The following is an 11,524-nucleotide window of genomic DNA, read 5'->3' as shown; positions in this document are numbered from 1 at the left end:
CGTGTAAACGCATATACGCTCGACTCTACAATGTCCCGTTCAGTGCGCGAGATTGTCCACCTTCAGACCGGCCAGTGTGGTAACCAGATTGGTGCCAAGTTCTGGGAGGTTGTTTCCGAGGAGCACGGCATCCAGGCCGACGGCTCGTACAAGGGAACCAACGACATTCAGCTCGAGCGTATCAACGTTTACTACAATGAGGCCGCTGCTGGGAAGTACGTTCCCCGCGCCGTCTTGATTGACCTGGAGCCGGGAACGATGGACTCGATCCGTGGCGGTCCCCTCGGCACGCTGTTCCGCCCCGACAACTTTGTCTTTGGACAGTCGGGTGCCGGTAACAACTGGGCCAAGGGCCACTACACTGAGGGCGCTGAGCTCGTTGACCAGGTTCTCGACGTTGTCCGTCGCGAGGCCGAGGGATGCGACTGCCTCCAGGGCTTCCAGATCACCCACTCGCTCGGTGGTGGTACCGGTGCCGGTATGGGTACCCTTCTCATCTCCAAGATCCGTGAGGAGTACCCCGACCGCATGATGTGCACCTTCTCGGTCGTCCCCTCGCCCAAGGTCTCCGACACCGTCGTTGAGCCCTACAACGCCACCCTCTCCGTCCACCAGCTCGTTGAGAACTCGGACGAGACCTTCTGTATCGACAACGAGGCGCTGTACGACATCTGTTTCCGTACCCTCAAGCTCGCGACCCCCACCTACGGCGACCTGAACCACCTCGTCTCGGTCGTCATGTCGGGTGTCACGACCTGTCTCCGTTTCCCCGGTCAGCTCAACTCGGACCTCCGCAAGCTCGCCGTCAACATGGTCCCCTTCCCCCGTCTGCACTTCTTCATGGTCGGCTTCGCGCCCCTCACCTCGCGCGGCTCCGCCTCGTACCGCGCCGTCTCGGTTCCCGAGCTCACCCAGCAAATGTTCGACGCCAAGAACATGATGGCTGCCTCGGACCCCCGCCACGGCCGCTACCTCACTGTCATGTGCATCTACCGCGGAAAGGTCTCCATGAAGGAGGTCGAGGACCAGCTCCAGACCGTCCAGGTGAGTCACCCTCTTTCTTTGCTTTATAGCTACCAGTTCTGCGCAAAGCTAACAGTCGCCAGGCGAAGAACTCGGCTTACTTCGTCGAGTGGATCCCCGGAAACGTCGCTGCCGCGCAGTGTGACATTCCTCCCCGTGGCCTCAAGATGTCGTCGACCTTCATCTGCAACTCTACCTCGATCCAGTCGCTCTTCAAGCGTATCGGCGAGCAGTTCTCGGCCATGTACCGTCGCAAGGCCTTCGTGCACTGGTACACCGGCGAGGGTATGGACGAGCTCGAGTTCTCCGAGGCCGAGTCGAACCTTGTCGACCTCTGCCAGGAGTACATGCAGTACCAGGAGGCCTCTGCCGACGACGAGCTCTACGACGACGAGCTCCTCGAGGAGGAGCAGTTCGAGCAGGAGGAGGAGATTTAAGCTCCCCTTCTTCCGTCGTAGGCACTCAACCTGCAAACCTTCCTTTCTACCCCCCATGGCGACGACCCGGCGGCAGCCCTGTCGTCGCAGCGTCGCCCCAAACATCCCCTATCCCTACCCTCCTACCCTCCTTTTCTTCGCCACGCCCGGGCTGCTGAACCCGGTGTCTCGTGATGAGACGGCGTGCTGCGTTCTTCGTAGGTCATGTATGACTATGACGTAAAGACGAGCGAAGCGCACGAGCGGAGCGAGTGCGTCGTGAGCAGCAGACCCGCTTGCGCAGGGCGCAGCGAACAGCAGAGTAGAGTCACCACCGCGTGCTCCAGTGCGCAGGCTTGAACGACTTGACCAGGCAGAGTCCAGCACGAGAACAGGTAGGGAAGCGCCACCTTCATGATAGTTATGGGAGCAGCGCATCACTCACAACAGCACTGAAGAAACGTTGCATGCGTCGGATCCGCAAAGTCAGCGCCAAGAGAAGCTGAGCGTAGTCTAAGAGAAGCTGAGCGTAGTCAACTAGAAGAGGCAAGGCAGTCGTGTGGCATTAACACAATTGGCATAACGGACAACTCCGTTTATGATCGAAGACGAGGTGGATCTCGGAGCCGTCATCTGAGACAAACGGACCAGTCGACTGGGATGTCTTTGCACTTCATAAGCACAGGTGTCGCCGCAGATTCTCGTTCTCAGGTCTGCATATCCTAGAATCACTCACCTCAACTCTTGCTACCTACCATAGCTGACTGCGACTGAAGCGCAGGATGAACGCCGGAAGTGAATGCTGGACTCTGTCACTCAAAACTCGGCCCAGGTTTAAGTCTCGCGCACTTCCCCCCACTACGAACCGCCCGTCTCTGACCGCCCGTGTTTATGACTCCGCCGAACGCTCGATCTTCACAGTCAGGCTGCCTCAATCTGTCGCGGCGCAAAGCGCTTTGACCGGAGCGTGTGGGGGTAGCCAACCCGACACCTAACAACACGGCTCCTCACACCGACAGCTGTGCAGTCCGCTGGTGAGCGATATGTAACTATCCCGAACACAGGCTTGTCACGGAGGGTGAGTAACTGAGATCAAGCTGCACTCATCGCTAAGGAGAATCCGGCCGAGACTCGCTGTCATCGGTCGTGAATGAGGTAACATCAAGCCGCATCATGTCCTGGACGTGGGATCACGCTTACATGCCAAGCAAGCAGTCACGCGCCCAGAATCGGACGCCTCGTCCACGCCTCCATCACGCCTGTTCGAGCCGTTTCCTCCAGCCGTCGAAAGCTGAAGGGGCTTATCAGCGATGCCTGCGATGCTCCCGGTTGTGAAGCCAGCAGTCACGAGCGGCCGGACCATCCGCTCGCTGTTCGTTTGTATCGCCAGAAACCCAAGCCAAGTCGTCGTGATACATTCCTCCTTCTATCCTGTGGATCCTGCGATCCTGCGATCCTGCGATTGTGAAACGGGACAATCTCAGCCTTCTGGCCCCGGGCCTGAGCATTCTGGTCAGTGCGTGCCGGGCCCAAGTGAGCCCGTTTCATCAGTCTGGAGACATCCCGCTGAGACTCTCCTTGATAGGCCGAAGCCTACGTCCGTGCTATATGCAGGTGGCGCCTGTACTTCCACAGTGGTGAGTTCGGATAACACTGCGGATAAGCCCAGAGGCGATAGCATGGGTACGTTTTTGGTCGCGTGATAGGCAAATGCAGCCATCGTGAGCCATGAGGAGCCATGGCCGGTTAGTGGACGCGGGGCCACCCTACCCCGGCTTCTCGGCGAGGACGGGCGCGTTGTCCAGGGAGGTCCAGGCGGGCAGGCGGAGGTACACGGTGCAAGGCGGAAGATCTGGCGGATAGGAATGGCCACACCTCCGAGGTTTTACGAAGTGTCGTCAAAAGTACGTGCGCGTGAGCATGAGCCATGAGCAGCATGGGTCGATCCCTTTGAGCCACCCTTTTGCAGCCTTGGAAATTTCGGCCAGGAAAAAGACGCCGGACTGTTGTCCCTGTGTTCGCCGTGGGTCGCCGGTGTGACAGGCATGAGAGCAGAGATCAGCTGCTGAGGTGAGATTGTGAGCTGAGGGTGAGGCACGTGGGAGCCCTGATTTGCCCCTCTTTCCCCTCCTTTGGACACTCCTCCGGACCCTGGAGGGCAGCTTGGCAATGCCAAATCGCGCGACGCCGATAAGTGATCCTTCACATAAAATTACAGATTACAGGTCCCAACCGTAATCTTTGACTCGCTTGGGCATCGGCGGATTGCCAGAGGATTGGACTAGAGGTGGAGCCAAGCCAGGCTCGCCGGCCCCCCAAGCCCAGCTGCCAGACGCCAGACGCCCAGTGCCTATGTCTGGAGCTGGGTGGTGGAGCCCACAGGCCGGCGACAGGGCATGGCCAAGGCTGCGATAAGCGTTGTCCGGGTCCTCCGGGTCTTCGGCCTGGCCTGAGCTGAGAGGGGACCAGACCCCGGCAAAATTCAGCAGCCAGCCAGGCAAGGAAGAGGACCAGAGTCACTGCCCGTGCAGCTTGAGCCCGAAATCTCTGTCCCACCCACTCGGAAGGCCATCCGCCTGCACGCCTGCTCCTCTGCCGGCGACCTGCGAACCCGCGACCCGCGACCCGCGACCCGGACGAAAACCTTTCCCAACCCATATCTTTATAACTTGTATCCTCCTCCCTCGTCTCTCGACGACCCCCCTCGTCACCTCTTCGCCGCTCGGCATCCACGAGCTCTGCAACCTAGAGCACAAAATGCGCTTCCTCGACAAGCTCAACGCGCGCGTCGCGCAGTCCTACTTTGGCAAGTACTTCCGCCTCGAGGGAAGTGGCCATGTGAGTAAGAATTTTGGGCGCGTCATGTGTGGTTCGCACCTTAGCTAGTGGCGATATCGCATCGCACTAGCTACGGATGTGTTCTTCGCATCGGCTTGCGTTTTTAGCATCCTGCGTTTGGTGCAGGAGGCAGGATGCACAGTGGCGACGAGCCGCAGTACGCAGCGAGCGACTGGATGCTCGCGGAGCAAACCCGCTGACCAACCCAGCGTAAGGAGCGCAAGAACACGACGTTCACGAACGAGATCCGCGCCGGTCTCGCGACCTTTTTCGCGATGGCGTACATTATCAGTGTGAACGCGTCGATCGTGTCCCAGTCTGGCGGCCCCTGTGTCTGCCCCCCGGAGTCGATGGGCGACCTCTGCGACTCCAACGTCGAGTACATGCAGTGCGTGCAGGAGGTGAAGCGCGACATTGTCACCGCCACTGCCGCCATTTCCGCCCTCGTCACGTTCTGCATGGGCGCGTTCGCCAACATGCCCATCGGCCTCGCGACTGGAATGGGCACCAATGCCTACTTTGCCTACACTGTTGTCGGATACCACGGTTCGGGCCTGATTCCTTACAAGGTCGCGCTTGCCGCCGTCTTTGTCGAGGGTTTCGTCTTTGTCGGTCTCACCTGGCTCGGCATCCGTCAGTGGCTTGCGCGCGCTATTCCCGCTTCGATCAAGCTCGCCACCGCGGTCGGTATCGGTCTCTACCTCACGCTCATCGGCATGACGTACTCTGCTGGTATTGGTCTCATTACCGGAGCCGACGCGACGCCGATCGAGCTCGCCGGCTGCCACCCCGCCATGAAGGACCCGGAGACGGGTCTCTGCCCCTCGAGCGACAAGATGCGCAACCCCACCCTGTGGCTGGGTATTTTCTGCGGCGGCGTCTTCACAGTCATGCTCATGATGTACCGCGTCAAGGGCGCCATCATTGCCGGTATCCTGCTCGTGTCCATCATCTCGTGGCCCCGCAACTCGCCCGTCACCTACTTCCCGCACACGCCCCTCGGCGACGACGGCTTCAACTTCTTCAAGCAGGTCGTCACGTTCCACCCCATCAAGCACACGCTCAATGTCATCGACTTCAACATGTCGGAGCACGCGGGCCAGTTCGGCCTCGCCTTCATCTCCTTCCTGTACGTCGACATTCTCGACGCGACGGGCACGCTGTACGCCATGGCCCGTTTCGGTGGTTTCCTCAACAAGCGCACGCAGGACTTTGAGAACTCGACCGTGGCCTACACCGTCGACGCGCTCGGTATTTCGATCGGATCCGTGCTCGGTGTCCCGCCCGTGACCGCGTTCGTCGAGTCTGGAGCCGGTATCTCCGAGGGCGGCCGCACGGGCATCACGGCCATGACGACTGGGTTCTGTTTCTTCATCGCCGTCTTCTTCGCGCCCATCTTCGCCTCCTTCCCGCCCTGGGCGACGGGATGCACGCTCATCATTGTGGGCGCGCAGATGGCCGCCGAGGCGCGCTTCATCAACTGGAAGTACTTTGGCGACAGCATCCCGGCCTTCCTCACCATCTGCATGATGCCCTTCACGTACTCGATCGCCTACGGCCTGATCGCCGGCATCATGTCCTACATCATCATCAACGTCATGGTGTGGCTGCTCGAGAAGATCTCGCGCGGCAAGCTCGTGCCCCCCAACAAGGACGAGAAGGAGCCGTGGACTTACAAGATCGAGGGCGGCTTCTTCCCCGCCTGGGCTGTGCGCCTTGCCAAGGGCCAGAAGCACTTCTGGTCCGACAAGTATGACACCGACGCCGACTCGTTTGTCTCTGACGACGCGTCCGAGACCTCCACGCCGGCCGAGAGCAGCGCCGCCGCCGCCGAGAAGCGCGAGAAGAAGGACAAGGCAGACGACAGCGACAAGTCCTCCGAGCCCCCGAGCCCGAGCGGCCTCCGTCCCATCCCCCAGGAGAGGATCGAGCCCACGCTCGAGTCGGAGAAGGTCGTCGTCTAAGCGGGACGCGAGCGAAGCGAGTGTCCCACCTTCAGCGAGCGCAAGCGAGCGTCTCGTCCTATAACTCACCGGCGACCTTCAGCTAATGCCGGCGAGAGCCTCGCAATCTATAATTCTTGGGGTTTCGTTTTTCATCTCTATTATCCACAATCCACCACATCCACACCACACACACACACGCATATACTGGCCACGCAAACACATTAAAATCTAGTCCTTCGCTATCCACTTCGCCCACACTTCGCTGTTTAAGTTTAGAGTAGAGCTTTTGTGTACATCCACTTTGCCTCTCGAACTGTCCAACTGTCCAAAAGATAGACCCGCTTGTCTATAGCCACATTCACTGCCAATACTTCGATCAATGCATACAATAGGGATAACCTGGGGTCTTGACAGTTGCAGCTCGACAGAGAGCAGAGTTTCCCGTCCTGGTTCAGGGAGAGTACCGCCGTAGCGCTAGCTGTCTTAGAGCCTGGCGCCACTGACGTCCTGACGACATTGGGAATCACGCACTAGCTGTTCGTCTAGGCTGCCTGAACGTTGGAGTCGAGTCCTCTAGCTCGACATGCGAGCTTTGGGCGGATTGTCAGGCTGACGAGCGTCGATCCAAGACGCCGGCTGATGCTTCTGACGCCTCTCTCGCGCTGGGATACGAGGCCGTGACCACGCTGGGCTCAAGCCCGAAGCCGTACGTCCGACGTTAGGCCGACGGACTGGGTACGCCCGATGGGCTGAAGCTGCTGCTGCTGCGCCCCGACTGAACTAGCAGGGGAGCTACGATGACGTGCGCAGCGCCGCGTGCGCCGCTTGCATACTACCGCTGGCTGCAAACGAGGTGATCATTGTTTACGCCGAGTGCCAAGCATACCGCGGCGTGCCGGGTGATCGCCATGCCTCAGCGATCACTCCATTCCTCGGCACCGGCACTGACGGCACATCGGGTTCGGACTGCGTGTCCTTCGCTCGGCCTTCGGTCGGTCACCCGGACCAGTGTTGATTTCATGCATAGGTGCTGAGTGGGTAGCTGAGCGCGTGCCTAGCAGTAGCTGGCAGCGATGCTCCATGCACGCGCAGTTGTAGCAAGATTCAGAGAGCATAATGTCGCAGTCTCTGGTAGGGGTGGCAGGCAAGCGGACCTCTCGCCGCTAAGAGTGACAGTCTGACAAACCAACCCCGGTACCCAGTGACCCCATTCTTTGATAGCCGTCTTTGCCCTCCCGTCCACTGTGCATCGGCAGCTGACCGGCAGCGAACCGGCAGGGACACCGGCAGTTAGTGGAAAATGGCAGGAAACACACCATCTACCGCGTGCTGTTGAATGGTCAATCTGGGCAAGTGCTTTCCGCCGGGATGCGTGAGATGCGAGTGAGGGCCAGATCCACCGCGGTCCTCGGCACAGGGGTATGACGTTGAGTGTGCGCTCTTCGCCCTTCGCCCGAAAGCCGAACGTCTTCGCTGAGAGGGCGATCTCGAGAAGTAGGAAGTGGGGAGACGGTTGATTGTGGCGCAGATCTTGCTGACCTCTTGCTGACTTGCATCTCCACTCGATGTGGACCTGCAAATACCAGCAGGGTGTAACGTTTAGGTCTTCGTCGTGTCACAGCCTGCGGACAGCGCAGAGAGCGCAGCACGCAGTGTCTTCCCGCCCTCTCTTTCCCTCGGTCCGTGAACCGCTACCAGCCCCGGCTCAGCGGCCGATCTGCAGGCTAGGGCAGTTGGCGCCGCTGGCGCCGCTGGTCAGATCTCTCTCACGCCGCTATCAGTGGCTACCGAGATGCTACCGCTGCCGACACCCACTACCGTCTCCCCCGCTGCACCGGCCGCCACCCGCCGCCGTCCACTAGTCCCGCGCCTGGTGACCCCCCGTGGCAAGGCAAGCGAACAACGCGCCGTGACTCGAGCATCAGCCGGGGCGAATAAAGCGTGTAATGCGCCTACAGACGAGGCGCAGCACCGCCCTCGTTGCATACTAGTTTGATGGGTGGGAGGTTAAGCGTTGCTTAGTGTTTCTTACTCGACTGCTGCGCGTGGGTTTGCTTGTTGACTTTGTGCTCTCCGTTGCCTCTAGCATTCCTCTTTGCTCCCTCCTACGCTCCTCTGTGTTCTCTTTACGGTCCGCGTTCCGGAACATCTATTAGTCTCTGACTGCGCGAACGTCCCGAGCGAGTAAACAAGACGTCACACCCGGCGCAATCGAGCTTATCGCGATCATCGTCGGCGGCATCCCCGGCAGCTTCTTAGCCTTCTCTAGTTCATGTCTCTTTTGGGCACCCAGAGCTCTTTATAACCTAGCCAAGGCCGTGTTTGTCACCCGTCTTATCGCGCGCGTGCTACTTGCACATTCCTTGCTCTCTCCCCTTCTCGTCTGACATTACCTCTTCCGCCCCATTCCTTGCCTCCTCGGCGCCACACTCTTCGACGATCTCGACGATCGACACCCGGCAGTTAAACCATGACGATCACGGATAGCACACACCTGAACGGCGGTGAGGCCGCACCGGCGGCAATGGCAGCGACGGAGGATGTCGAAGTCGTCTCCAACCGGTACTTCTCCTCGGGCGAGTGGGAGCTGCACTCAGTCGACGGGGTCAAGTTCCGCATAGACCGGCAACACCTCCACGGCTCGTAAGTGATTCAGTTCAAGTCAGTTGTTGACACACAGTACACTCTACGCCGTTGCTCAACACACACGCGTGATCCAGCTTCAAGACACGTTCGCGGACGAGAAGGCCGTGCACCTCCTGCTGGACTTCCAGAGCGCCAACCTGGCGACCGAAGCCGCCGAGGCCGACACGGGCGCAGCGAGCGTGACCCGCCCATCGCTCCTCTCCCCCGACAGCGGAAACTCGGGCAGTTCAGGTCTCGACTCGGGTATTGGGTCCGAGTCGACGCTGGCGTCGCGCAGCGCCTCCATCGCCTCGGGACCGCTCACCTCTCCGCTCGCGCCGACGAGCTCTGCACCAGACCTCCTTCCGCCAGGCAATGGGTCTGGCGGCTCGGGCTCCGACTCCAGACACGGCAGCTCGCTCTCCTCTCTGCCATCCGCCAGCGCGAGCGTCAGTGTGAGTCCCAGCCCAAGTCCCAGTCGCGACATCTCCCTCGCCAGTGCTGGTCTCGATCGCCTGCTGCCCGTACTCAGGCTGGCACACCGGTACGAGTTCCCAGTACAGGGCGAGATCCTGCTCGCGATCACGGAGGCACTGGGCAGTTCACGGACAAGTGCGCCGGAGACGCTCGCTACGTTCGTGACTGCTTCAGAGCTGGGAAGTCCGGACCTCGCGCACGCTGCTGTCCGCGCTATGGTGCGCGGTGACGCGAGGAGCTATTGTCCCTTGGGCTGGGACGCGGGGACTTTCGCGGCCGTGCCGAAGGAGTACCACTGGGCTCTGCAGCGCTGCTTCGTTCCCTCAACGGAGGATGGTGGGCTGCTGGGCAGCGTGCAGATCGACGAGGAGCGGTTCGTGCCCGCGCTCTTCGAGTATAGGGCTGTCACATCTCAGCAGGGCGGGGCACAGAATTAATATCCAAATGTCCATTGTCCGTCGCATACCCGTCATTACGTTCGTTATTGATAGACACTCAGAGGATGCCACGCTTCTTGATGCGCACGGTGAGGAGGGCGACGAGGCCATCTGTCGTCTTGCCGTCGACGCTGACCGTGTCGTGGTGGTTGATCGTGGCTGGGGTTAGCGCAAGCGAGGAGAATGTGTGAGCGTGTGAGTCATCTTAGCGTTGCGTCACTAGTCAGGCCAACTCGCTGCGCATACTCACCCTGGTCAACAGCAAGCAGCCCATCGACATACTCGACGCTAGTCTCGTACGTCCACCCGAGCGCGTGGGACTCCCCCTTGAACCGATCGCCAGCCTTCGGCTTGCCCTTGATCTCATATCCCACCAGCTTGCCGACAAACTGGTCCCGGCCCAAGTCATACCCGTCGGGCACAATGTCGTGGTGTTCCTGGACATTCTTCTCAGCACTAGCAGCAAGGAAGTAGGCATTGCTGCCCCCCTGCTTCCAGTAGCGCAGGTGGTTGCCGCCGATCAGCGTCTCGGTCAGCGTGCCGAGGAGGACTTCGCCGTAGTTGTGCCGCAGCTCGCGGACTTGCTTCAGCGCACCGCGCCCGTCGCCGAGATCCGCCAGCTGCGGGTCGCCCAGGTGCAGCCCGAACGCTTCGTCGGACATGTACCCGGAGCTGTGGTCAGCGAGGGTCCGCGAAGCGGGCGCGAGCGTACTAGCGCGAGCGTACTCTGACTACTCCGACCACTCGAGCCAACAGCAGACAGCTGTGCGAGCAGTGCGAGCAGTGCGAGCAGTGCGAGGGACGAGAAGCAGCGCCCACCGCTCGACGATGACTCACAGCATGTAATTCCTGAACCCTCCCTTGAGCTTCTGGTCCACGAGGATCTCGGCGTCGCTCGCCCCAGACACGATGAGGTTGAGCGGCTCGCCGAGCGATTCGGGGTTGAGCCAGCGCTGTGGCGTGTCAGCGTGTCAGCCTCAGATGCTTATCACGCATTCCGCGTTCCGCGTTCCTTGCGTCGAACGTCTGCGTCGAACGTCTACGGTCGGATCGGCCCGCGCTCGGCTCCGTCGTGACCAGTACCTGGAGAACTGCACGAGCACCCAGTAGTCTTATCGTCCGGGAGCGGGGGCGACTCGTCCATTTGACCACTGAGTCTGTGGACACATGGAGCTCCGCTCGCTTTAGACAGAGCTGTGCGGGAGCCTTGCGCGGGCATGCGCGGGCCTCGGGCCTGACGGCCCTCGACACGGACTCACCGTGATCATACTTCCCCCGCCCTCGACCGGATTCCGGAACCCGCGCCCATCCACGACCTCGACGTGCGTGACTGCCCCTTCCACAGTCGCCCCGTCTGTCTCGCTCGGCAGCGGCGGGAGGGATGGGAGGGTGAGGGATCCCATGTCGTTGTGGAGCGTCATGATCGAGGTGTTGGCGGGCACGAGCGAGGGGACCGACGGCGTCGAGTGCGTGTGGCCCATCGGTGAGAGTTGCAAAGAACTAGAAAGTCTGACAAGCGAAGTAGGAGCAGTGCTCCATGCACGCGCAGTTGTAGCAAGATTCAGAGAGCATAATGTCGCAGTCTCTGGTAGGGGTGGCAGGCAAGCGGACCTCTCGCCGCTAAGAGTGACAGTCTGACAAACCAACCCCGGTACCCAGTGACCCCATTCTTTGATAGCCGTCTTTGCCCTCCCGTCCACTGTGCATCGGCAGCTGACCGGCAGCGAACCGGCAGGGACACCGGCAGTTAGTGGAAAATGGC

General features: G+C 60.5%; 4 protein-coding genes across 4 annotated transcripts; 3 read left to right on the top strand and 1 right to left on the bottom strand.

Annotated features, from left to right (window-relative positions):
* Window positions 1-30: 30 nt before the first annotated feature.
* A1Q1_04313 (beta1-tubulin) lies at window positions 31-1,460 on the top strand (the record flags this gene model as incomplete). The annotated part of the gene is made up of 2 exons (XM_014322690.1): window positions 31-1,044; window positions 1,107-1,460. The coding sequence occupies 2 exons, from the start codon at window positions 31-33 to the stop codon at window positions 1,458-1,460; spliced, it is 1,368 nt and encodes a 455-aa protein (XP_014178165.1).
* A 2,736-nt stretch (window positions 1,461-4,196) lies between these two features.
* On the top strand, window positions 4,197-6,241 carry A1Q1_04312 (xanthine/uracil permease; the record flags this gene model as incomplete). The annotated part of the gene is made up of 2 exons (XM_014322689.1): window positions 4,197-4,277; window positions 4,487-6,241. 2 exons carry the CDS (start codon window positions 4,197-4,199, stop codon window positions 6,239-6,241), a joined length of 1,836 nt encoding a protein of 611 aa, XP_014178164.1.
* A 2,452-nt stretch (window positions 6,242-8,693) lies between these two features.
* On the top strand, window positions 8,694-9,762 carry A1Q1_04311 (uncharacterized protein; the record flags this gene model as incomplete). Its single annotated transcript, XM_014322688.1, has 2 exons — window positions 8,694-8,866; window positions 8,904-9,762. 2 exons carry the CDS (start codon window positions 8,694-8,696, stop codon window positions 9,760-9,762), a joined length of 1,032 nt encoding a protein of 343 aa, XP_014178163.1.
* Window positions 9,763-9,820: 58 nt separating this feature from the next.
* On the bottom strand, window positions 9,821-11,183 carry A1Q1_04310 (uncharacterized protein; the record flags this gene model as incomplete). Its single annotated transcript, XM_014322687.1, has 4 exons — window positions 9,821-9,921; window positions 10,013-10,434; window positions 10,600-10,715; window positions 11,022-11,183. 4 exons carry the CDS (start codon window positions 11,181-11,183, stop codon window positions 9,821-9,823), a joined length of 801 nt encoding a protein of 266 aa, XP_014178162.1.
* Between the last annotated feature and the right edge of the window lie 341 nt (window positions 11,184-11,524).

Source organism: Trichosporon asahii (assembly GCF_000293215.1).
Source record: "Trichosporon asahii var. asahii CBS 2479 unplaced genomic scaffold scaffold00070, whole genome shotgun sequence".
Lineage (NCBI taxonomy): Eukaryota > Fungi > Basidiomycota > Tremellomycetes > Trichosporonales > Trichosporonaceae > Trichosporon > Trichosporon asahii.
The sequence above is the reverse complement of the archived record's forward strand: the minus strand, read 5'-3'. Positions and strand labels throughout refer to the sequence as shown.